Genomic DNA, 24,914 nt, shown 5'->3' on the forward strand with positions numbered 1-24,914 from the left:
TTTTTGCACAGGAACATTATAATTGATGTTATAGACTTCTGATTGTATCACTTTTTTTTTGGATTGTATCACTTTAAAAGGTACATAGTGTCAGCTTGCTCTAGTATTGGTAATGCTGTTTGATTAGTTGGTACAGTTGGAGACTGCCAGATCTTTCTACTATAAAGTATGTTATTCCTAATGAAATTATTATATAATCTAAGATTGACACTTTGAGACTTTGAATATCTATTCTTCAACAATGTTTTAATAATTTTAGGCATCCAGTAAAGATCCTTGTCTGAATTAGTTACTCCAGCTGGGAGTTACAAACTGTGATATTTCTTATTTTATTATTTCTTCTACATTTTAATCTAACATTTGTTTCTTATAAAAGAGAATTACCCTCTCCCTCTTTTGCAGTATTACTGTGGACTCATGGAACTTCTTAATTTTTCCAACATAAATTCCAACATTACAGTCATTATTCATTTTTATATTCAAGTCACTGCATCTGGCCAGTGGAAACACCTCATGACAGCCTAAACATTTTTTTAAAAATGATTTTGGCTTTTTGTGTCTTCTCTTAAGAAAACTTGCCTACAAAGAGGTTTTAAAAATATTCTCCTGCAAATTTTTATAACAGCTTTATCTTTTTAGTTTTTATGTTTAGACCTATGATCCATCTTGAATTATTTTTTGCATGGTGATTGTTAGGGTTTGAAGTTCATTTTTTTTTTTTTCAGTTTTGATATCTGATTGTCTCAGCATCTTACATTCTTTTTCCAGTTGGATTGCTTTGATATCTTTGTCAAAAGTAAAATGATCATATAAGTGCAGATCTCTTTCTAGACTCTCCCTTATGTTCCATTGATCTGTCTGTTGATCTTTATGCTAGTGCCACTCTGTCTTCATTACTGAGGTCTTGCAGAAGGCCTTTAAGTAGTGTGTTTTCCAGTTTTGTTCTTTTTCAAGATTGCTTTGGATATTCTCATTTCTTTGCATTTCTATATACATTTTAAAATTAGCTTGTCAGTTTCTACCAAAAAAGCTTGATGAGATTATGGTTGAGATTGAGTTGAATCTCTAGATCAATTTGGGGAGAATAGAAATAGTAACCATGATTCCTTCTAGTGCGTAAACCTGGTCAGCTGCCTCTCTATTTTCATCTTCTTTGATTTCTCTCAACAGTGTTTTACAGTTTTCAGTGCTGAGACCTTGCATATATTTTAAGTTTATTGCTTAGTGTTTTGTTTTTGATGCTATTTTAACTGCACTGTAGCCCCTCCTCATTTATTCCTACTCCCAGCTGCCCAGAATGGAGGGATTGGTAAACAGATGAATCACAACATCCTGAATAAACTAATCTTTTTTATTTGTTTGTCTAAAGTAGATCAAAATAAGCTTAGGCAGGATGATAGATAACTGTGTACACTATTCTCTGATAGGAAGAGAGAGGTATAGAAAAATGGGAGGAAGCAAAAGCTTCCCTGAGAAAGTGACCTTTGAGTTAAGGCTTTTTAGAATGAGTAAGAGTCATACCCATTTGAATGCAGAGTTCCAAAGAATAGCAAGGAGACATAAGAAAGCCTTCCTCAATGATCAATGCAAAGAAATAAAGGAAAACAATAAAATGGAAAAGACTACAGATCTCTTCAAGAAAATTATAGATACCAAGGGAAAATTTCCTGCAAAGATGGGCTCAATAAAGAAAAGAAATGATATGGACCTAACAGAAGCAGAAGAAATTAAGAGGTGGCAAGAATACACAGAAGAACTATACAAAAAAGATCTTCATGATTCAGATAACCACAATGGAGTGATCACTCACCTATAGCCAGACATCCTGGAATGTGAAGTCAAGAGGGCCTTAGGAAGCATCACTAAGAACAAAGCTAATGGAGGTGATGGAATTCCAGCGGAACTATTTAAATACCTAAAAGATGATGCTGTGAAAGAGCTATAGTCCCTAAGCCAGCAAATTTGGAAAACTCAGCAGTGGCCACAGGACTGGAAAAGATCAGTTTTCATTCCAATCCCAAAGAAAGGTAATGCAAAAGAATGCTCAAACTACTGCACAATTGCACTCATTTCACATTCTAGTAAAGTAATGCTCAAAATTCTCCAAGCCAGGCTTCAACAGTATGGGAACCATGAACTTCCAGATGTTCAAGCTGGTTTTAGAAAAGGCAGAGGAACCAGAAATCAAATTGCCAGCATCCATTGGATCATAGAAAAAGCAAGAGGGTTCCAGAAAAAAATCTACTTGTGCTTTATTGACTATGTCAACGCCTTTGAGTGTGTGGATCACAACGAACTGTGAAAAACTCTTGAAGAGATGGGAATACCAGACCACCTTACCTGCTTCCGGAGAAATCTGTGTGCAGGTCAAGAAGCAACAGTTAGAACTGGACATGGAACAACAGACTGGTTCCAAATAGGAAAAGGAGTACGTCAAGGCTGTATATTGTCACCCTGCTTATTTAACTTAAATGCAGAGTACATCATGAGAAATGCTGGGCTGGATGAAGCCCAAGCTGGAATCAAGATTGCTGGGAGAAATATCAATAACCTCAGATACACAGATGGCACCACCCTTATGACAGAAAGTGAAGAAGAACTAAAAAGCCTCTTGATGAAAGTGAAAGAGGAGAGTGAAAAAGCTGACTTAAAATTCAGCCTTCAGAAAACTAATATCATGGCATCTGGTCCCATCGGTTCATGGCAAAGAGGTGGGGAAACAGTGGAAACAGTGACAGACTTTATTTTTGGGGAGGTCCAAAATTACTACAGATGGTGACTGCAGCCATGAAATTAAAAGACACTCCTTGGAAGGAAAGTTATGACCAACCTAGATAGCATATTAAAAAGCAGAGATATTACTTCGCCAACAAAGGTCTGTCTAGTCAAGGCTTTGGTTTTTCCAGTAGTCATGTATGGATGTGAGAGTTGGACTATAAAGAAAGCTGACTGCAGAAGAGTTGATGCTTTTGAACTGTGGTGTTGGAGAAGACTCTTGAGAGTCTTGGACTGCAAGTCCAAGTCTTGGACTCCTTGGACTGCAAGGAGATCCAACCAGTCCATCCTAAAGGAAATCAGTCCTGAATATTCATTGGAAGGACTGATGTTGAAGCTGAAACTCCAGTACTTTGGCCACCTGATGGGAAGAGCTGATTCATTTGATAAGACCCTGATGCTGGCAAAGTTTGAGGGCATGAGGAGAAGGAGATGACAAAGGATGAGATGGTTGGATGGCATCACCGACTCAATGGGCATGAGTTAGGATAAACTTGAGGAGTTGGTGATGGACAGGGAGGTCTGGTGTGCTGCGATTCATGGGGTCACAAAGAGTCGGACACAACTGAGCAACTGAACTGAAGTGAAGAGTCATAGAGATAAAGGAAAGTAGCACTCAGCATACGGAGGAAAGTACAAGCTGAGATTGGTGAGAATGTGATTCCTGTTCAGTTCAGATGACTGCTGGAAAAACCATAGCTTTGACTAGATGGACCTTTGTTGGCAAAGTAATGTCTCTGCTTTTTAATATTCTGTCTAGGTTGGTCATAGCTGTTCTTCCAAGGAGCAAGCATCTTTTAATTTCATGGCTGCAGTCACCATCTGCAGGGATTTTGAAGCCCCCAAGAGTAAAGTCTCTCACTGTTTCCATTGTTTCCCCATCTATTTCTCATGAAGTGATGGGACCAGATACCAGGATCTCAGTTTTCTGAAGGCTGAGTTTTAAGCCAGCTTTTTCACTCTCCTCTTTCACTTTCATCAAGAGGCTCTTTAGTTCTTCTTCACTTTCTGTCATAAGAATGGTGTCATCTGCATATCTGAGGTTACTGGTATTTCTCCCAGCAATCTTGACTCCAGCTTGTGCTTCATCCAGCCCAGCGTTTCTCATGATGTACCCTGCATATAAGTTAAATAAGCAGTGACAGTACACCGCCTTGACATATTCCTTTCCCTATTTGCAACCAGTCTGTTGTTCCATGTCCAGTTCTAACTGTTGCTTCTTGACCTGTGCACAGGTTTCTCAGGAGGCAGGTAAGGTGGTCTGGTATCCCCATCTCTTTAAGAGATTTTTACAGTTTGTTGTGATCCACACACTCAAAGGCTTTGGCATAGTCAATAAATCAGAAGTACATTTTTTTCTGGAACTTGCTTGCTTTTTTGATGATCTCAGGTTCCTCTGCCTTTTCTAAAACCAGCTCGAACATTCAGAAATTCATGGTTCTCATTACTGTTGAAGCCTGACTTGGAGAATTTTGAGCATTACTTTACTAGAGTGTGAAATGAGTGCAATTGTGCAATAGTTTGAGCATTCTTTTGCATTGCCTTTCTTTGGGATTGGAATGAAAACTGACCTTTTCCAGTCCTGTGGCCACTGCTGAGTTTTCCAAATTTGCTGGCTTAGGGACTGTAGCTCTTTCACAGCATTATCTTTCAGGATTTGAAATAGTTCCACTGGAATTCTATCACCTCCACTAACTTTGTTCTTAGTGATGCTTCCTAAGGCCCTCTTGACTTCACATTCCAGGATGTCTGGCTCTAGGTGAGTGGTCACACCATTGTGGTTATCTGAATCATGAAGATCTTTTTTGTACAGTTCTTCTGTGTATTCTTGTCACCTCTTCTTAATATCTTCTGCTTCTGTTAGATCCATACCATTTCTGTCCTTTATTGAACCATCTTTGCCTGAAATGTTCCCTTGATATCTCTAATTTTCTTGAAGAGATCTGTAGTCTTTCCCATTCTATTGTTTTCCTCTATTTCTTTGATCACCAAGAAGGGCTTTTTTTAAATCTCTTCTTGCTATTCTTTGGAACTCTGCATACAGATGGATAAATTTTTCCTTTCTCCTTTGCCTTTAGCGTCTCTTCTTTTCTAAGCTATTTGTAAGGACTCCTCACATAACCATTTTGCCTTTTTGTATTTCTTTTTCTTGGGGATGGTTGATCACTGCCTCCTATACAATGTCATGTACCTCCATCCATAGTTATTCATGCACTGTGTCTATCAGATCTAATCCCTTGAATCTATTTCTCACTTCTACTGTATAGTCATAATGGATTTGATTTAGGTCATACCTGAATGGTCTAATGGTTTTCCCTACTTTCTTCAATTTAAGTCTGAATTTTGTGATAAGAAGTTCATAATCTGAGCCACAGTCAGCTCTTGGTCTTGTTTTTGCTGACTGTATAGAGCTCCATCTTTGGCTGCAAAGAATATAATCAATCTGATATCAGTATTGACCATCTGGTGATATCCATGTGTAGAGTCTTCTCTTGTGTTGTTGAAAGAGGATGTTTGCTCTGACCAGTGCATCTCTTGGCAAAACTATGGTAGCCTTTGCCCTGCTTTATTTTGTACTCCCAAGGCCAAATTTGCCTGTTATTCCAGGTATCTCTTGACTTCCTACTTTTGCATTACAGTCCCCTATGAAGAAAGGACATCTTTTTTGGGTGTTAGTTCTAGAAGGCCTTATAGATCTTCATAGAACCGTTAAACTTCGGCTTCTTCAGCGTTACTGGTTGGGGCATAGACTTGGATTACCGTGATATTGATGGTTTGCCTTGGAAATGAGCAGAGATCATTCTGTCATTTTTGAGATTGCCCCCAAGTACTGCATTTCAGACTGTTTTGTTGACTATGAGGTCTACTCCATTTCTTCTAAGAGATTCTTGCCCACAGTAGTAGATATAATGATCATCTGAATTTAATTCGCCCATTTCAGTGCATTTTAGTTCACTGATTCGCAAAATATCAGTGTTTACTCTTGCCATCTCCTGTTTGACCAGTTCCAATTTGCCTTGATTCGTGGACCTAACATTCCAGGTTCTTGTGCAGTATTGCTCTTTACAGCATCGGACTTTACTTCTGTCACCAGTCACATCCTCAACTGGGCATTGTTTTCGCTTTGGCTCCGTCTCTTCATTCTTTCTGGAGTTATTTCTCCAGTCTTCTCCGGTAGCATATTAATGGCACCTACCAACCTGGGGAGTTCATCTTTTAGTTTCATATCTTTTTGCCTTTGCTTACTGTTCGTGGGTGTTCTCAAGGCAAGAATCCTGATGTGGTTTGCCACTCCCTTCTCCAGTGGCTCACGTTTTGTCCGAACTCTCCACCATGACCCGTCTGTCTTGGGTGGCCCTTCACAGCATGCCTCATAGTTGGTTGAGTTAGACAAGGCTGTGACCCATGTGATCAGTTTGATTAGTTTTCTGTGACTGTGGTTTTCATTCTGTCTGCCCTCTGAAGGATAAGGATAAGAGGCTTATGGAAACTTCCTGATGAGAGAGACTGCCTGTGGGGCAAACTGAGTCTTGTTCTGATGGGGCCATGCTCAGTCAATCTTTAACCCAATTTTCTGTTGGTGGGCGGGGCTGTGTCCCCTCCCTGTTGTCTGACCTGAGACCACACCCCGGTGGAGGTAATGAAGCTAATGGTGACCTCCTTCAAAAGGTCTCCTGCCCTCAGTGGCCGACCCTGCCCAGGCCGCTGCCGACTCAGGCCTCTGCTGGAGACTCTGGACGCTCACAGGGAAGTCTGGGGCAGTCTCCTGTGTGGTCACTGCTCCTTTCTCCTGGGTCCTGGTGCACAAGGTTCTGTTTGTGCCTCCAAGAGTGTTTCCCCAGTCCTGTGTAAATTCTGTAATCAAATCCCACTGGCCTCCAAAGGCAAATTCCCTGGGGGTTCTCAGTCCCTTTGCCAGATCCCAAGGTTGGGAAATCTGTTGTGGGTCCTAGGACTTTCTTAACAGTGTGAGAATTTCTTTGGTATAATTGTTCTTCGGTTTGTGGGTTGTCTGCTTGGCGGCTCTTTAGTGGGGTTAATGGCGACCTCCTCCAAGAGGGCTTATGCCACAGGCTGTGTGACCCAGGTAATTCTTCTAGGGAACGGCTTGTGACTTGTGGTGTGCTGAAGTGGTTCTGGAGAGGTTGGAGGAAGTAAGCCATGTGTTAGGTTAGGCAAGATTAAGAAATTTTGACCTCTACCTGAAGGTCCCAGGCAGGTATTTAATCAATAATCTTGTGAATTTAATTTGCTCCTCTAAAAAATGAATAGGTATTGGGTGAGATTTACGTTAGTTTATGAACAAATTTAGTTTTCTTTTATGCCTTGACTTGCTTTGCCCATCTTTCAAGCTGAATTTTCACGACCTGTCTTTCAATATTCTTGTTTAGCTTCTAATGTTTTTGAATAGAAACTTGATTTTTATGTATTCAGTTCTGTTTCCCATTGTAGATTTTCTAAGAAGAATTTCTCATCCCGAAATCATGTGTTATTTACCACAATTTCTTCTGCTGCATAAACCATAGTAATGATTTTGCTTTGTTAACTTTTTAATAAAATCTTCAATATATTTTGATGCATAGATTTCTTTCTCCATGTACTTGAACAACTGATTAATAGCTTCCTTTTGCACCTGAATTTTGATGGTATCTTTATCATCTGTAGGTATTTTTTGGTTTACACAAGTTTTTCCTTGCAGAAAAGCTTACGGAAGTACAGGCCACACAGTGGCTTATCTGTAATGAGTTTTCCTTGACCCTCAGTATGCTTATTATTGATTTAATTGAACTAATGCTTAATATTTGAGAAATTTGCTAGTAGAGTCCATGTTTCTGGCTTCTACTGATGAATAATCTTGTGACCTCTATTTCTACACGTTTGACCCTGGAAGACTGGGCACACATTGCTCTCGTTTACAAGTTTTTCCTTGTCACCTGACACTGATTGTCAGTTGCTGACACTGATTTTCCTTCAGCTTACAGTGATTTTCCTTCAGCATTTCTCATTATCACATATGTTTCAAAACCTGGAGAGTAAGAGACTTTGAGAGAGCCATAGTTCCATAGTTTAAAAAAAGTGAAAGATGGTGGATATCTTTGGGGAAAGGAAGGGTTCCCCCCTACACTCCAAGATTTGAAACGTCAAAACATACATAATTTCAAAGTTCTTCAGCCCACATAAGTTTAAGTTGTATGCATGCACACTTTCAAAATGTAGTGAAACTTTTTAATGGGTAAACAGAAATTTGCGCCTTCCAGTTAGGTTTAGTTTTTTCTTTTATGTGAATTTTGACTTAGTGATGTTTCAGGAATACATTCCAATATGTGGGACCTACCTGTTGGAGCTATTGTGAACCTGAAATGGTATAATGTGTGTTAAGCACTCAGAATTGTGCCTGACTCAGTCTCAGTGTAGGAAAGGATTTTATTATGTTAATATAAGGCATCCACTCTTACATAATATAATGATAGTTAATAGGTGGGATAGGTTTATACTTGTGTTCTTTTGTTCTCGTGTGTTCTTGGTCAGATTATGTTAGGATTATGCTAACTTTGTTTAATGATGGGACAGCTTTTCTTTCTTTTTAATGTTTGTTTATCTTTTATTTCAAATTTTGAAACTTCTGTCATACTCTCTGACTCTGGGTGATTCTGTGTCAACTTTTTCACTGTTCTTTTTTGCCAATGGTTCATTCTATCCAAGCCAGCTATGTCTTCTTGATGCCTCATATATATTTCTTTCGTATTGACTTATTTATGATTTTTAAGTGTGATGCATATAAAGTATCACTTCCACTTTGAAACACAGCCTCTCCTGTTTATGTTGTGATCCGTGCATTCCTTTCCTAATCTCCCCTTCCCAAACTAGGTTTTGGTTGAGGGGGGCGCGGTTATGTATGTAATTTAAATTTGTAGAAATATTCATTCATGTACAAAAGTAGAGGATTTAATATAATGAATTACATTGTATTCATCACTCAGATTGGAACACTTATCATTCTTGGTTTGAATTTATTTATTAGTTGGACCATTGTTTTTCATTTTTTTATTTTTTCCCCATGGGAGAGTTAGAGCTTTTATAACTTTATTATTTAAATGCCTAATTCTTTAATCTTATGCTATATTGAAAAAGTAATTAGAGCACTTTAAAGAAGTGCACTTGATAATAAGCCTAATTTCAACAGCATTCCCACTGTATTTTCTAAATAGTCTGTTTTAATTTTTAACTACTTTTATCTCAGTAGTTATTTTAGAAAACACTACTATGTTATACATTTCTGTTTTATGCATTATTTATTCTGTGTTTTGCACCTAATTGCAAGGTTTGCTAAATTATATATTTTTAATAGTCTTGCTTTATGATCAATGTTTTGAACATGACATATTATATCCTTAAAATAGCATATAGTATGTAGGGTTGAAAAAATAATTATCTTTAAAAAACTTATAGTGTTTGAATAATCTATATCTATTTGTGTCTGTAACATACTAAATAAATAAAGAGTAAACTGTAAAACTTCCCATTATGATTATAATTCATCACTAAGTAAGCTTTCTCATTTTCTTAGTTTTTAAAGATGCATTTTGTATTTCTGTTCTTTCTCATAAGAAATACATGGATACTGATTGGTAAATCTTAAACCTGATTTCAATTATATTGTGTGTGTGAGCGTGTGTGCTAAGTCGCTTCAGTCACGTCTGGCTCTTTGTGACTCTGAGGACCGTAGCCCATCAGGCTCCTCTGTCCATGGGATTCTCCAGGCAAGAACACTGCAGTAGGTTGCCATGCCCTCCTCCAGGGGACCTTCCTGACCCAGGATCAAACCCATGTCTCCTGCATTGGCAGGCAGCTTCTTTACCACTGGCGCCATCTGAGAAGCCCTTCAAATATATTAGACTTCTCTCAGATTGTAGCTATACTTGCTTAGGTTAAGAGTATGTAACTTCAGAGTATCTTCAGAACTTTATGCATCTTGAGTTTTTTAAGTTTTTGTGTACTTATTAAAAATCTCTAACTGAACTATATACCCTCCCCAGCATTTTATTGAGTATGAATTTGTAATCATACCTAAATGCTTACAAGTCAGATTGAGAATAAGCAAATATTGTATCACCATCACATAGTCAAGTTCAGTTATTACAGCTTTGGGTTGAGCTTGGTAACTGTCATGCACTTAATAAGTCTACTTAAGAAAAATGATTATTACATGTAAGCTTATGAAGAGCTATTGGAAAGGGGTGACGATACAACCTTTCTATAATTCTCTTTTGAAATATTCCCACTTGCATACTATATATAGGATATGCTAATTTTTTTTTGGTGGCTAACCATCACTAACATGGTCTCTGAGTGATATCTCTAGGAGCCACTCAAGAGCAATTTTGCATGATAATACCACTGAGGGTCATCAGGAGACATCTCGAAATTCACCTCCCTGAAAAAGCTTTTCAGTGGTATCACATTTGTGACTTTGTTAGCTTTGAGTCCAGCCGTCTTTCTTGTTGACCGAGAAACTTGATTTTGTCAGCCTCTGTGTCCGGAGCTGTATGAGAAGGGGCACGTCCTCACACAGGTAAACTCACATCTCAGAATCTGCAGTTAGCAACGTAACTGCCACGTAGGCTGTTTATCTTAGGCTAACTGGTGTGCTGTTTCTCTGTCACATCTTATTAAGAAGCACAGAATTATGACAGGTTGTAGGAAGCATGTTGGGAATTACTAAATTGTTCAGTAACAAAAGGCACTGATGAAGCCCTGATGCCATCATAGTAATCGTAGGAATCATATGGCCAGTGTGTTGAAGACTTAAAATCTAACAGACAAGGTCCCCCTACTTGAAGGGTGCCAGGCTGGGCACAGCTGCCGTTTGTTTGTGACCCTGTTTTTCTTGTATTTTGCAGACTGACCACCCGCCATTCTGGTGGGCGTCTTCCCACCTTTGAACATGTCCAGTCACCTTGTTCTTGTTTCTTGGCCTGTGAGCCACTTTGCTTCTTTAAGGACAGAGCACATCTACTCTGATTCACTATGTGTTGATTTTATGGTTTAACTTTCAGAGGACAGTGTTATCTTAATTTCCCGTTATGATCCTGGTGATATAGGCAAATCTATAAAATACCCAGTAGAGTTTCATACATGCACATAGATTTTTTTTTCTTCTTCTAAGTATTTCACTCATTTTCAGTTGGAAAATTAATAGGGATCTGCTGGAAAAAATTGACTCCTTGATTCAGGAAAGATTTTTAAATTTAAATTAAACAGTTGGTGAGTGATTTTATTTAGATGCTTTAAATTTTTTTTACTTATTAACTTAAAATCACTTTATTTTCCAGACTTCTCTATACAGTAATTTCCTGTTGCTACAGCTGCTAATTTGGAAGTGATGGGAAGATGTTTTAAATTTCAATCCAATTGTCTAGATTTTAGAACTGCTTTTCTAGACGTTGTATTTAACTTGGAGTATATAAGACATAAAGTAAGCCAGGGCTGTTTTGAAATGTGAGCATAATGGTAGTGGACATTTGCCAAAGACAGGTTTGTTTGATCTTTATTTTGTTAAACTTCCTGTAGTTCTTCATTGTGATAGTCCTCTAGCCCAGGAAGCTGGAATGTAACACAAATTCATCAGCTTCCTAACCTCGGCCACTGCCAGACTTTCTAAAGGCACTGTCATCAGAGTTCTCCCAGGTCTTTCTTTACCTTCCATGGTAGAATGGACGTACTAGAGCATTAGAATCAGGAAGCGCAGGACAATTAATCATTTGTTGTTGTTGCTTAGAATATCTTTACTGCAAAGCAACTTTGGGATATTCTAAAACTATAAGCAGCTCATCTAAACAGACACTAAATAGAAGTTTTTATTTTTTGAAAGTTTGAATAGTTAGTTGAATTCTGACATGTAGAATCCCCAGGTCTTCTTAGGCATGCAGAACTTTCCTAATCCCACAGTGATACCTGTAAATAGGAAGGTTGTCTTAGTATGTTTTTCTGATACTCTGGATTAGCTTCCTTTCCACAGCACTGTCTTCTCTGTGCATGCTTACTTTGAAAGCATTTGTGTTTTTTTAACTATCATGCCTTTTTCTCATACTGGCACATTATGCTTGTAAATGTCAGGTTTCTCCCATGTTATTCCCGTTCTCCACTTCTAGCTATTTCATTTTGGAAACTATCGGCTCTAAATAAGACTTTAAAAAAAACCATCATGTACCAGGTCTCATAACACATGGTGGGCCTTGCAAGAGGAGAGTCAACTCAAGGTGCTTCCTGCCCCCTGAGAACCAAGTCCTGGGACAGAGTGGGCACCCCTGAGGCAGCTCATGTATTTAGGGACAAGCCCTGTGACTATCCCAAGGGCTGTTTGAACACCTTCTTATGTCCCTCCTGTTTGCTTCCAGGAATTTGACAGAGAGGAAGGAAGTGGAAGACCCAAGTCTTCATCCTCAAATCTGTCTTGAAATATCTTTCAGATGGGCAAACCCTCATAATCCACGTAGGCCTCAGCTGTTACTTTTTTGTTTTCTCCATCTGTAAGCAAACCTTTCTAGGCAAGAATAATTTCAATAACAAGCATGAGGAAAGCTTTGAAATTGCACCTTGAGACACAACCTTCAGTTGTAGGACTCTCTGCCTGTCAAACAAGGGAGGGGGAGTAGATCAGAGCGGTGGACTCGGATGCCCCCAGGCAAGGGCGAGGCTGAGGCCAAGTGGAGAGTGTGGGCTCCATCTGAAGAGCTCAGCAGTTTCTTGGCTTTGTTCTCATGGTAAGGGAATGCAAGCCTGGCCATTCTGTGTCTTTTAACTTTTCCAGAGAAGCTAGACATCTGGAATTTTACTTGAAAGATCATTATTTAAAATGTTAGCAATTAGTTCAAAATCTTTAGAAATCCTGTACAAGACCAAGCAAAACATGTCTGTAAGCCAAATCTGCTCCCCAGGCTTCTGAATAAGTTGATGACTAAGGTCTTGCTGAGTTAAGTGTTTTTAGCGTCTGTTATTCTCACATTCTCTCTCTCGGAGTAGAGCATACGGTGTCTTGCTGTGTCTCTCTGTGGCAAGAAGTGATACAGGGAAGAAGGCTGGGAGCCTGGGTTGAGAGACTTGATTTGACTGCCACCAGGAGGTGCCCAGAGGCCCTTTCCACTTCTCCCAGGAGACGGTGGGACTTGTGTAAAATGCTTGCTGTGGTGGCTACTGCCCCAGAGCAGCTGCTGTTTACCATCTGGGTAGTACATCAATTCTGTGTCAAAGCAGATGGAGCTGAAGTTTTTTTGGCCAACCAGTTTTACAGCCAGCCTGGGGCCATCTCAAAGATATAGCAGCTTGAAGATGTAAGCTCTTCTTTCTGGAAGCAAAAGGAGCTCAGATTTTTGTTTTTCTCCAGGTTTGTGAAGGGTATTACTGTTTAGGAAGCCACCAGTATAGATGGGACAGCATTTTTCTCCAGCTCTAGTAGTGTGGGATTAAGGGAATAGAATAAGGCAGAGAGCCGTGTATTGGGCTAAAAGTACTGCTGAAGTGACCCTCAGGCAAGCCAGCATGAGACAAGACCACCTGTACCTGAGCTGTGCTGTGTCACGAGGGCCACCTATGGAAAATAAAGAGGAGAAGGAATTACAAGGTTTTCCTCACTGAAGAATCAGAGCATGCATTGGAAAAATTAATATTCATCAATTAGCCTACTTTTTGCTGATTACAACACGGTAACTCTAAATTCAGCTAGCTCCCCTTTGAGAAGGTGATGGAAGCAGCAGTCCCCCTTTTTAGAAAATTACAAATAAGGAAGGAAGTATTTTAGGCTTTGTGAACCATATAATCTCGGTCATGACTATTCCTTCCGCTCTCTTCATGTGAAAGTATCCATAGCAATCGATACCAACCACAGGAATGGATGTGGTGGTATTCTAATAAAACCTCTGCATTCAGAAACAAGTAGCCTGCCGCATTTGACCTACAGGCTATAGTTTGTTGACTTCTAGTTTAGAACATTGACAGCTATGATAGATTGGAATATTTGTCAGCAAATACTGACTTACCTTCTCCTCTTTGGATGGAGTGTATACATCTCAGCTCTGTGCCCTTTGGGCTTTAACCAGTAGAATATGAGCAAACACGATGTGTACAGAGGTTCCACTGTGCTCACGTGGCTGAGCTTGTCTCCTGTGCTCTTGGCATTTGCCATGAAGAGGATGTGCCCCAGGTCGTCTTGGACTAAGGGGAAAGACAGACAGGACAGTCTAAGACAGACTTAGACCCAACACACGGTTTGAAGCCAAGCTCTTCTGTGCATCGCCTGAAGCAGAGTTGCCAGCTGGGCTCAGACTAAACCAGCTGAACTGAACTAGACCCATGAACTTGGGAGTAAATGTAGATTGTTTTATGCCTCAGAATTTGGGAGTGGTTTATGAACACAGCTTGACTGTCAAAATAGCCAACACAGAGGAGGAGCCTTACCTATCCAGATAAAACAGTTAAGATAGCAATCTCTTTTTTCAAAAACCAAAACAACAAAAGAGGATTCCCATCTCCCCACACAAATTCCAGAGGAAAATAAGGTGGTGTTTTTCTTTATTTTATAACCCTCCACTCAGCTCCTCCTCACCTGCCCCCTCTCCCATGCTCCTTCCACCACTGGAATAAACCCTGCTTTGTAGATTGAGGCCCCCATATGTACAGCTGATCAGTACTTAACACCTCTTTAGAGAAGCATAGCTTTCCTCAAGCCAACTCCGGAGAGGACTCAATATAAGAACTGGGTGTTTGATGCTTTCTGCACTGTATCTGGGAAAATATCCAAGCTCTTCCTCAAAAATGAGCAGTAGAGGTTTCTGAGAGCCCACTCTGCATTATTGTGTGGGCTAGATGCTAGGCAGGATTTATCCAGTCAATATCTGTTTTGTTTCTGCTGCATGCTATATGCTGAGGTGGTCCCTAAGGACACAAGGGTGTGCAAATCAAATTCAAGGCCTTCAAGGAACACTCCAGCTAGCAGGAGAGATGGGCGAGTTCAGTGGGTAATTAGGGCACAGTGTGGTAAGCATTATCGTAAGTGGCATATCCACAAGCTTGAGGGAGCTTGGAGGAGATGCACTTGGCCTTGCCTGGGGATAGGAATGTGGGGAGCATTTCAGGAAAGTCTTCCTGAAGGAGTTGACACTTGAACCGAATCTTTCTGAAGGACATGGTTAAGGCGAAGTCCTGCAGTTGTAGAGCAGAAAAGAGGCCTTAGAAATATCTTCCACTTTACTCATTAAAAGGAAGCTATCGCTCCCTTTTAAAATTTCAGTCTGTCCCAGACAGAGGTCCATCTGATAAGAGTCAAGCTGCTCAGAGCAGTCTGTACCATGGGTAACTTTACTATTAAAGCCATTGCAAATAGCATCTAAACATTCTAGCTAATTAGCAGTTATATAAACACACATGTGAAAAATAAGGTAATGATTCTTATTTCCCAAGTCAGCTGTACAGCGTTGCATGCTGTCAGTTTTTAGTTGGAAATAGCCTCAGATTTCTCGGCTATTGGTGTTTGCTGTCCTTTTTCATTGATGATGGGAAAGAAGATTGAGTAAGACTAAGAAAATGATCTAATTACCTTGCAGATGGTTTTCTTCCTAAAAGCAGTCCTCTATTTGAATTGTGAATTCTTTAGATTTTCTGTACGCTTTAGTAGATTTGAGCCATTGATATGACAATAAATTATTAAAAAAAAAAAACAAGTACAGCCCTATTAGCACTACTCAGGCCAAGACCACGCTTGTGCCCTCTAGTCACTTTTTCCTTCCTTTTGCTTGGGAGTAATCACTGACCCAGTGTCTAATGACACAGATCGACTTTTGTCTTGAAGGTCTACAGTTAAGTTCCTTTAGATTACCAGAAGTAGGGTTACAGGATCAAGAAATACAAATATTTTAAAGCATCATAGCTCATATAACCAAATTGCTTTCAAAAATGTTATGTCATTGAATCACTACACTGTATGAAAATGTGGGAAGCACTTTTGTCCCTGAATGTGGGGAAGGAGAGAAATGAAAAGCCAAGTGTAAAGACATAGGACCAAATGAAACCTTTTCACTTTAGGGAAGTTCCAGCAGTGTTTTGAAGTGGTATTTTGCCCAGCTGAAAAATGTTCTTCTTTCTCTGGACTTTGCCAGTCACCCCACTGTGGCAGAAAGGAGAGCGCGGGAGCCTTGCGCTGGTTAAGATCTGGGTGTAAGTGATACATATCACACGGCCAGAGAAAGGCACGGAGTTCAGCAGAACCAGGGGCGTGTAGTCCCCCCTCAGGAAGCGGTAATGTAGGGAGGGGAACCAGAATACTTAGCAAGGAAAAATACCATCCTTCGTAATACTCCCTATTTGCTGACTTGGCCCCATCCTTGGGGAGATCAGATCATTCACATTGCCAGTCTTTTATTTTAGAAGCACGTGCTGGCCTTGAGGGGAGGGATCCTGTGTCTCCATATGGGAGTGATTGTTGCAGTTATCAGTGGGGTGTTTGAATATGGTAAACTTCTTAGGGTGGGCATAGTTCTTTTCTAAGGAGAGGCACGACATACTTATTCATTAACAGGTAATGGAAATGCAGATTTGGTTTATTAGATACCTGTGGTGGAAAGCAGTTCCTCTATAGGACGTACATTTTTTCACAGCTGATTTACGTGATTTAGTTATGTGCTTTCAGTGAAGCTGTTCCGTAAATGTTTCCTGGTCCACAGGGAATGACTCTGACAGAATTGTAGAAGGTTTCTGCCTGGCACAGCAAGGGAGCTGCCTTGGCTAGTTCACCCAGAGACATGCTCCAGGTTCCAGGCACATTTTTTTTGTTGTGGTTAACAACCTGTCTTTACCATTTACTGTAAATTTGTATTATTTTTTACTGACAGTCTTTTCCATAATAGTTTTTTTTTGGAGCAATATCGATGGATAACATCAAGAATTGCTCCTCGTTTGACTTTCTCACTGTGTCTTCATCAGGACAGAAATGTCTTCAGTTCCGAGACCCTGATGCTCAGAGAGATGGACTATTGCACGGGGATGGGGGTCACACTGCAGTATCAGGTGGGCTCTGATTTAATGTGGTGTCTCTCTTCCGTTCCCCAAAGATCTCTTCCCTCGAGGGATGGTGAAGTTGGAGAGAGGCTCCTTTAACCCTCCTGAAGGATGAACCCCCTGCCAGAAGACATGGAGAATATCCTCACGGGGAGTCAGAGCTCACACGCTTCTGTGCGCGACATCCACTCCATCAACCCCACGCAGCTCATGGCCAGGATCGAGTCCTATGAAGGAAGGGAGAAGAAAGGCATATCTGATGTCAGGAGGACTTTCTGTTTGTTTGTCACCTTTGACCTCTTATTTGTAACATTACTGTGGATAATAGAGTTAAATGTAAGTGGGTTTTGTTTTTGTTTTCTGTGACATTATGTGAATTGTTTCCAGAGACAAAATTATTTCTTATTTTTCTCATCATTTCTGTCTCACTTTCATGAATTCCATCTTTCTTTCAAATGAGGCATTCTTGGTCTTCTCCAGTTGATTTGAACTTTCCTTGTTTTTTACTGTTATTGTTTAACACAAACCTGGTTAGTTTAAAATGTATTTTGTGGTTATGAAAGTTGAATTCATGGGGTTTTATTTTGTAACAGGAGTTGGCAAACTGCAGTCTGAGAACCGAATTCAGGTGGCCTGGTTTTATAAATAAAGTTATATATTGTCTGTGGCTGACTTTCATACTGAGTGGTTGAGTTGAGTAGTTTTGACAAAGTCCATCTGGCCACAAAGGGAAAATTTTTTTATCCCCTGGCCTTTTAAAAAAAGAAAAAAAGTGCTGGCCCTTGCTTCAAAAAATGTAGCATGCTTCTGGATTATGTTTTAATGTTACATCTACTTTCTAGTTCCTACATTTTAAGATTTTTGCATGCACTTATTTTTTATGTTTTTTCAAAGAGACTATTTATTCATATTTTATCCGAAAATAATCCTAGAGACATTTGGAGGTTTGTCTGTTTAGTCAGCTTTCTGTGGTTATATTGCCAAATAATAGTCTAGACCAGTACTGTCCTTGTTCAGGCGCTCAGTCCTGTCTGACTCTTTGTGACCCCATGAACTGCAGCACACCAGGCTTCCCTGTCTTCCACTATCTCCTTGAGTTTGCTCAGACTCATGTGCATTGAGTCAGTGATGCCATCCAACCATCTCATCCTCTGTCGCCCCCTTCTTCTCTTGCCCTCAATCTAACCAACATCAGGGTCTTTTCCAATGCCCTAGTGAAATACATTGCAAGCCTTATATGTACTTTTAAGTTCTCTAGTTGCTACATTTCATAGAAGTAAAAATAAACAGGCGATACTCATTTTAGTAATATATTTTATTTACCCAATATATCTGTTTTCTTGAAAACCTTGCCTTTGACTGTTTATAGAAAATATGAAAGGATGCTGAGATTCCAGTTGGAAAATTATTTTTAATTTTGCCTCGTAATAGAGTCAGTGTCTTAATCTAAACTGACTAGCATTCTGATTCATACCAAGAATTTCTATTTTAGATGCTTAATGATTAGCATCTTTGGAGTCATTTAATTTCATCATAAATTCTAATAGAGGAATAAAGCTCTTTTTGAAAGCAGATATATTAGAAAATAAAAAGCATTTTTTTTAAAGAAGAGAAGATTGGTTCCAGAATTAAGGTCATGTGCAACATGAATCTACTGTTAGGTTTCTGTTCACAGATTTTCCTTCTTTTAATCCAACTCTGTGGGTGTGCTCTATTATTATTTAAAGCCAGAGAAGCCAGTGATATAACAACAGTAATTTCATGTGTTTCTTTTTACTATGTATTGCATCAAAGAATATATTTCAATTGATATATTTAAAAAAATAATGTATTTTCAAAACAAGCAGCTGTGAAATGAGAGATGAAAAAGAAATACATCTTTTAATAGGAAAGCTTAACAGTTTTAAGGAAGCACACTTATCATTATTATAGTGATAGCACAAAATCAAGGCATTTGTTGGTTTGCCACTGATATGACCACACTGAATGCGTTTAAGTAAGAGAAGCTGTGGGTGGGGCTGTGGTGGCTTATGGGGTTACACTTCTCACTTCCTTCCTTCCTTTCTGCTTTGAGGAAATTGGAATGGAAGTGAAGTAAGTGGGATGCGCCCTCTTTCGTTCATCATAAGGGACCTGTTTCCATCTGCATGCAACTTGTTATAAATGAAAAATCACCAGGCCTAGCAATTGAGAAATGTGTTTTTATCCTCACTTTTCCTCTGACTGCCTGTTTCCCGATTTGTAAAAAGATCATAGAAGAGTATATGATCTTGACTTTCTTGGCAAGGCTATTTTTTTTTTCCTCCAAAGGCACACTTAATTTTCTAGTTCTATTTGTTTAGAATTGTCAGTCCTGACCTGGGTTTTTCATTGCATACTGTACCATCCCTTTTCTTTTGTTGTCTGTTTCTGTAAACCTCTGCAGTCGCTCAGGTCCATTGTGATTTTTACATGCTTATACATTTACTGAGTGCCAAGACATAGGACTCTGACTGAGCTGTTGCAGCCTCCACAAAAAGCTCCGGGAGATTTAAAGTTTACCTGAGGAGATCTAACAGGTATCTTACATTGCCTCCTGGTGTTACTCTTTAAAAGAGGAAAGAAACAGCATAAAGGGAACTTAGGCCTTCAAACAAATATGGGGGCCCAGATGTTCTAAGCAATCATAGTAATAACCAAAATACTTTGCCTTCACATACAATTTCCAAGTTGGCCCCTTTCCTCCTGGCTCCAGGGAGCTGACTGGCGCCAACCCAGCCTGGAGCACGCGGCCTGGGCGAGCTGCAGCGGCCTAAGAGCACCGTGGTTAATTTTCCTGCTGAAAGACCATGGGGTGGCTGATTTCTTTGGGTCCAGTTGAAGGGCTGGTTCTGGTTCTATGTCAGACCTTTTGGTACATGCCTGAGTAGACTGATTTCTCATATTGGATCTAGAGTTCACCATTGGCTTGGTTTGCCTGAAGATTCTATTTCTCTTTTCCCCTAGACTCTTAGACTGACAGGGACAGGGATCAAAATGGCAACAGAAGAGAAATCATTTTTCTTTCTCAGCTTTTGATACCTTGGTTAAGATTATAGATCAAGAAAGGCCATTATCAGTTCTTCTGCCAGTCTTACTATATCTTTCTGCTGACGTATTTGAAAGGGCCAGGATGCTTCTGGTTTGCCCTGGAGCCATGACCAGCTCTGTGGCCTCAGGCAAGCCACTTAAGTTCTCTGAGCCTTGGTTTCTCAGTCAGGTAACTGAGCTGATACCTTTCTTGCCTTCCTTGTGACTTCTTGTGAGGATCAAATGATGAGATATATACCACAGCCCCTTGGCAGTTACGAAGCTCTATATAACTATAGATTATGTAATTTACTGTTAGTTAAAGTAAATTTTGGGTTTCCCTGGTGGCTCAGATGGTAAAGCGTCTGCCTGCAATGTGGGAGACCTGGGTTCGATCCCTGGGTCGGGAAGATCCCCTGGAGAAGGAAATGGCAACCCACTCCAGTACTCTTGCCTAGAAAATTCCATGAACTGAGGAGCCTGGTAGGCTACAGTCCATGGGGTTGCAAAGAGTCAGACAAGACTGAGCAACATTGTTTGTTTGTAAAGTAAATTTTAGGGCTTCCCAGGTTGAGCAGTGGTAAAGAATCTGCCTGCCAGTGCAGGAGATACAAGAGACATGGGTTTGATTCTCGGGTCAGGAAGAGCTCCTGCAGTAGTAAATGACAATCCACTCCAGTACTCTTGCCTGGAAAATTCCATGAACAGAGGAGGCTGTCAGGCCAGAGTCCATAGGGTCGCAGAGTTGGGACACAACTGAGCCCACACACACTAAAGTAAGTTGTACCCAGAAACAGGAATAAACAAGTTGCTTATTATTCTCTCATTATTGTTAAGTTTCAGGTATTTATTATCCTACTGATTCCATTATTTCACTGTCACTATGTTCTGTGGTTAAACTGTGATCACCAATGATAACAGAAATTCACTGGGAGAGTTCAGTGCATTGGAATTATCTGAGGAGTGAGTGGAGGAGATGAACTGAATTGTGAATGGAAGGAATTGTGTGTGGGTAGAAGGAATTGGGGATAGAAGGATGATGTAGGATCAGATGGTGGGACCAGTGGGGAGACAGTTTGGTGAAGGGGGTGAACAGAAGCACTGAGGCAAGTGTGCTTGTGTGTGTGTGTGTGTGTGTGTGTGTATGGTTTGTGGATTGGGGGGGCAGGGGCAGACAGAAAAAATGTTAGCCTGGCTAGAAATAACGTTCCCATAGGAAAGAAAATTGCCTAGGTAAGTTGGTTCTAGACTATTGAAAATCATAAAACAGCTACAGAGAAGGGTTGGACTTACTGCAGTTGTGAGCTGAGGTAGATTCTAGAGCAGACTGGAAAACACAGTTTTGAGATCTTCCAGTAGTGATTCATACTCCACATCACATCATGACCTACCTGCTGTATCTGCTTGGATGCTTGACGTGACGTGCTCTCTAGAGACACACACATCCCTGCTTTCCTTCGCTTTGTTCTTTATCAGGAAACGATACCCAGATGCTCAGGCCAAAGGTTAAGACTCATCCTTGATTGATTTGCTTGGTTTATTTTGTCTTTGTCATGCCTCCTGTCCTTAAAAGTAAGGCCTGTCAAATCCGTCTGCAAAACACACTCACAACGTGACCTCTTCTTCCCGTTTCTACCATTACCACCCTTGACCAAGCCAACATTATCACTCAGCCAAACTACTGCGCCCGGTCTGGGCCTGACCAGTTTACCTGCTTCCGTGCTTCTGTGTGTGTGTGTGTTAGTCGCTCAGTCGTGTCCAACTCTTTGTGACCCCATGGACTGAAGCTCACCAGGCTCCTCTGTCCATAGGGTTCTCCAGGCAAGAATACTGGAGTGGATAGCCATTCCCTTGTCCAGGGGATCTTCCCAACGCAGGGATCGAACCACAGTCTCCTTCTTTGCAAGCTAATTCTTTACCCTTTGAGCCACCAGGGAAGTCCTGGATTCCACGCTTGCCCAAATCCATTCTTCTGATAGAAGCCAGAGTGACTTTTAAAAGTAGAAAAAATAGAAACATAAATCAGATAACATTTTCTGTTTAAAACTTTTCACTGACCTATCAGAGCACTTATAATAAAATCCAAAGCCCCCAAGAAGCCAACCCCAATTTCCTTTCCCACCCTTTGTTCCTGGCCCACCCAGGTCAACCAGACTTCTGTTCACAGAATGGAACAAGCTCTCTTCTGTCTTCGACCCTTTCTTCTATATGAATTGGTTCATTTCCTTCATCTTGATGTAGATTTTGTCTTACTATGCTAGTACCAGTCATTTCAACTGATTTAATTCATTTAAATCAGCCACCAAGGGAAGATTTCCATGACCACCCCCTACAGAGGAGTCAACAGTTATTCTGCCACACTGTCCTGCTTCTGTCCTTTGTAGCACTGATTTTCTTTTTTCTGATTTTCTTATGTCATCTGTCTGCACTTGCTAGAATGTTAATTCCACAACAACATAGATTTTCACTTGTTTGCTGAAGTGTTTCCTGTGTGTAGAATAGTCCTTGGCACTCACTAGGTGCTCAACAAATACTTGGTGAATGGATCAAGTTCATGGCAGTGGTTTGCAGATTAGGTTAAATTCCAGGCAGATTGATAGTAAGAACGTTAACTCAGAAGTTTTTGGAGGAACTCCATGGAAGGTTGTGGAAGTAGAAAAGAAACAGCTAACTTGAGAGACGTACTAAAGGAAGAAATTTAATGATTTGTTGATAAACTGATTTTATCACCCCAGTATCCAAAGATGACTCTTAAGATTTCTAAGGAAAGCATCTCGAATAACAGTACCAGTTCTGACAGAACCGTGTTTGGGAAGGGGGGTCAATGTGAAAATAAAGTTGAATCTGTTTGGGACATCTTGTACCAGAGACTGAGATTTTGAAGTAATTTTGAGTGTAAATTGGGGTTAGAGATACAGGTTTTACTCTATTTAAGTTCTCTTGTGTGCATGCTCAGTTGTGTCTGACTCTTTGCAACCCCATGGACTATAGCCCACCAGACTCTGTCCACGGAATATTCCAGGAAAGAAGACTGGAGTGGGTTGCCATTTCCTACTCAAAGGGATCTTCCCGATCCACGTCTCTTGCGTCTCCTGCATTGGCAGTTGGATTCTTTACCACTGAGCCACTGTAGAAGCCCTTTTTCTATTTAAAGGCAACATGAAATGACAGTTTATTTTAAAGTTTATGGATACTGAAGAGAACCTCTTTCTACTGGCTTGTTACTACGGAACTGTATCAGCAGCATTAATTCCCATTCTTGCAGCCGGGAGCATTGGTTTCTGTGTGGTAGAGAATGCCTCTTTGCCATAGTCTACTTGGAATAATCATTTTTTAGAATATTTTGGATATTAAGTTTCCCTGGTCTGGAGAGACATAGTGAAACTACTTTTGGAAAAGTAGTATTCTTTATAGTTTGATATGCAGAATTTTAAACTTGATAATTTAAAGTTCATCTTGATAGAATTGGGAGAGGACAGAAAATTTATCATAATAAGTTTACTTTACATCATCTTCTATAACTTTGTCACACATGATTGTAGGTCTAGCTTGGCCTTTATTTTGTTATCTATTCAAGAGTGCAGAACTTTAAAATGCTAGGAGCAAATAGGAACAACCACGGAGATTTTTTACATTTCTTCTGTCTCTTCTGTGTGATAACTGTTGTTGTGGATGTTTGCTAAGTGATTAGGGGACAACTTGGCCTTCCAAGACTTGAAATAGTGAAGAGTGATCAGAAAGTGAAGGGAATCCTGGACAAATGTTAATTGTCTTCCATAAAAATACATGTTTGTATGACTGAAGACATTCTCTTGTAAGAGAAAAAAAAATCACGTTTAACATTTTAGTTTGCCAAAATATAAGCTTCTAAAACGCATTGTTCACCATTATCTATTTGTCGAATTGAAGTGAGAAATGCCCTTCACCATTTTTCTGTTAGAAATATGAGGGTTCTTAACATGTTTTAAAATTTCTGGTTATTGTTCTCTGTCTTCTGAAGAAGATAGAGAGGTGTTTGTAAAACCTTACTTGTATGTTCTCCTGTTCTATTTTTGCACATAGCACTCTCCTTTTTATTTCTTCCTGTCCTTCCCAGGTGAATGGAGGCATTGAGAACACGTTAGAGAGAGAGGTGGTGCAGTATGACTACTACTCTTCTTATTTTGATATATTTGTAAGTATTCTCCGGTGTACGTTTCATTTTGGACATGATGAGACTAACCAAAAGGCAGACTCTCAGTAGACCTCAGTTTCTGTGCAATTCTTTTTTCCTCTTTTAAACATTATCCTTCCTTTACCTTTATCCTTGGACCATTCAGTGCTGTCTCTCTCTGGTCATTTCAAGGAAAGAAAGGATTAATGAGAAATAAGGGAGCATAGCAGAAGTCATTCAGATTTTCCTTTATTCTTTCAAAAGTAGCTGAGATAGAAGCCATCAGCAGATGCTAAAAAGGAAAATTTACCTGTTTATATAATAGCACAGTGAAAATGCCATTCGTTTTCTCTCTTGTGGTAGATTTCTGAGTGTATTTTTAGTAATGATTCTGTTTCATTTTTCCTTAATAGGAGCTTTTGAGAAAACTGATATATTGACAATCTTGGGCAACATTAGTCAGTTGTAGAACTGTATAGATGCAGTTCTGTAGATGAGGTGTTCATTTTATTCAAAGGAATATTTGCAGTATCTTTCTAAGATACATTGTGACTTTGATTGGGTTTGATAGATCTCCATGGTATCTTTTTACAGGTGATAGTGTGAATAAGTCAGGTCCTACCATTGTGTTACACAGTATAGACAATTGAAATTCATTAAAAACTCCTCCAAATTCATTTTAACTACTTTATTCACTATCCTTAGAAGCTGTGTGCACAATGATTAAGACCCTTACAGTCAGAAAAACCTGGGTTTTATTCACAACACAGCCACTAATTGTATATCTTTGTATATATTAGGTCTAAACTTCAGTTTGCTCCTATGTGAAATGAAATCATCATAGTTTTGAAACATAAATAAAATAATACCCAGAAAACACTTAGCCTAA

The 24,914-nt window shown here is 39.8% G+C and overlaps 1 protein-coding gene across 2 annotated transcripts in view; it reads left to right on the forward strand.

Annotated features, from left to right (window-relative positions):
- Nucleotides 1-24,914, forward strand: part of STARD3NL (STARD3 N-terminal like) — a 55,061-nt gene that overhangs the window by 16,737 nt on the left and 13,410 nt on the right. For both annotated transcript variants that reach the window (XM_065939922.1, XM_065939921.1), the window contains 2 exons: nt 16,878-17,160; nt 23,969-24,046. In XM_065939922.1, the coding sequence (XP_065795994.1) occupies nt 16,936-17,160; nt 23,969-24,046 (303 nt within the window). In that variant the 5' untranslated portion in view covers nt 16,878-16,935. The remainder of the gene's footprint in view (nt 1-16,877; nt 17,161-23,968; nt 24,047-24,914) is intronic.

The sequence above is a fragment of the Muntiacus reevesi genome, chromosome 6 (assembly GCF_963930625.1).
Source record: "Muntiacus reevesi chromosome 6, mMunRee1.1, whole genome shotgun sequence".
Classification (NCBI taxonomy): Eukaryota; Metazoa; Chordata; class Mammalia; order Artiodactyla; family Cervidae; genus Muntiacus; species Muntiacus reevesi.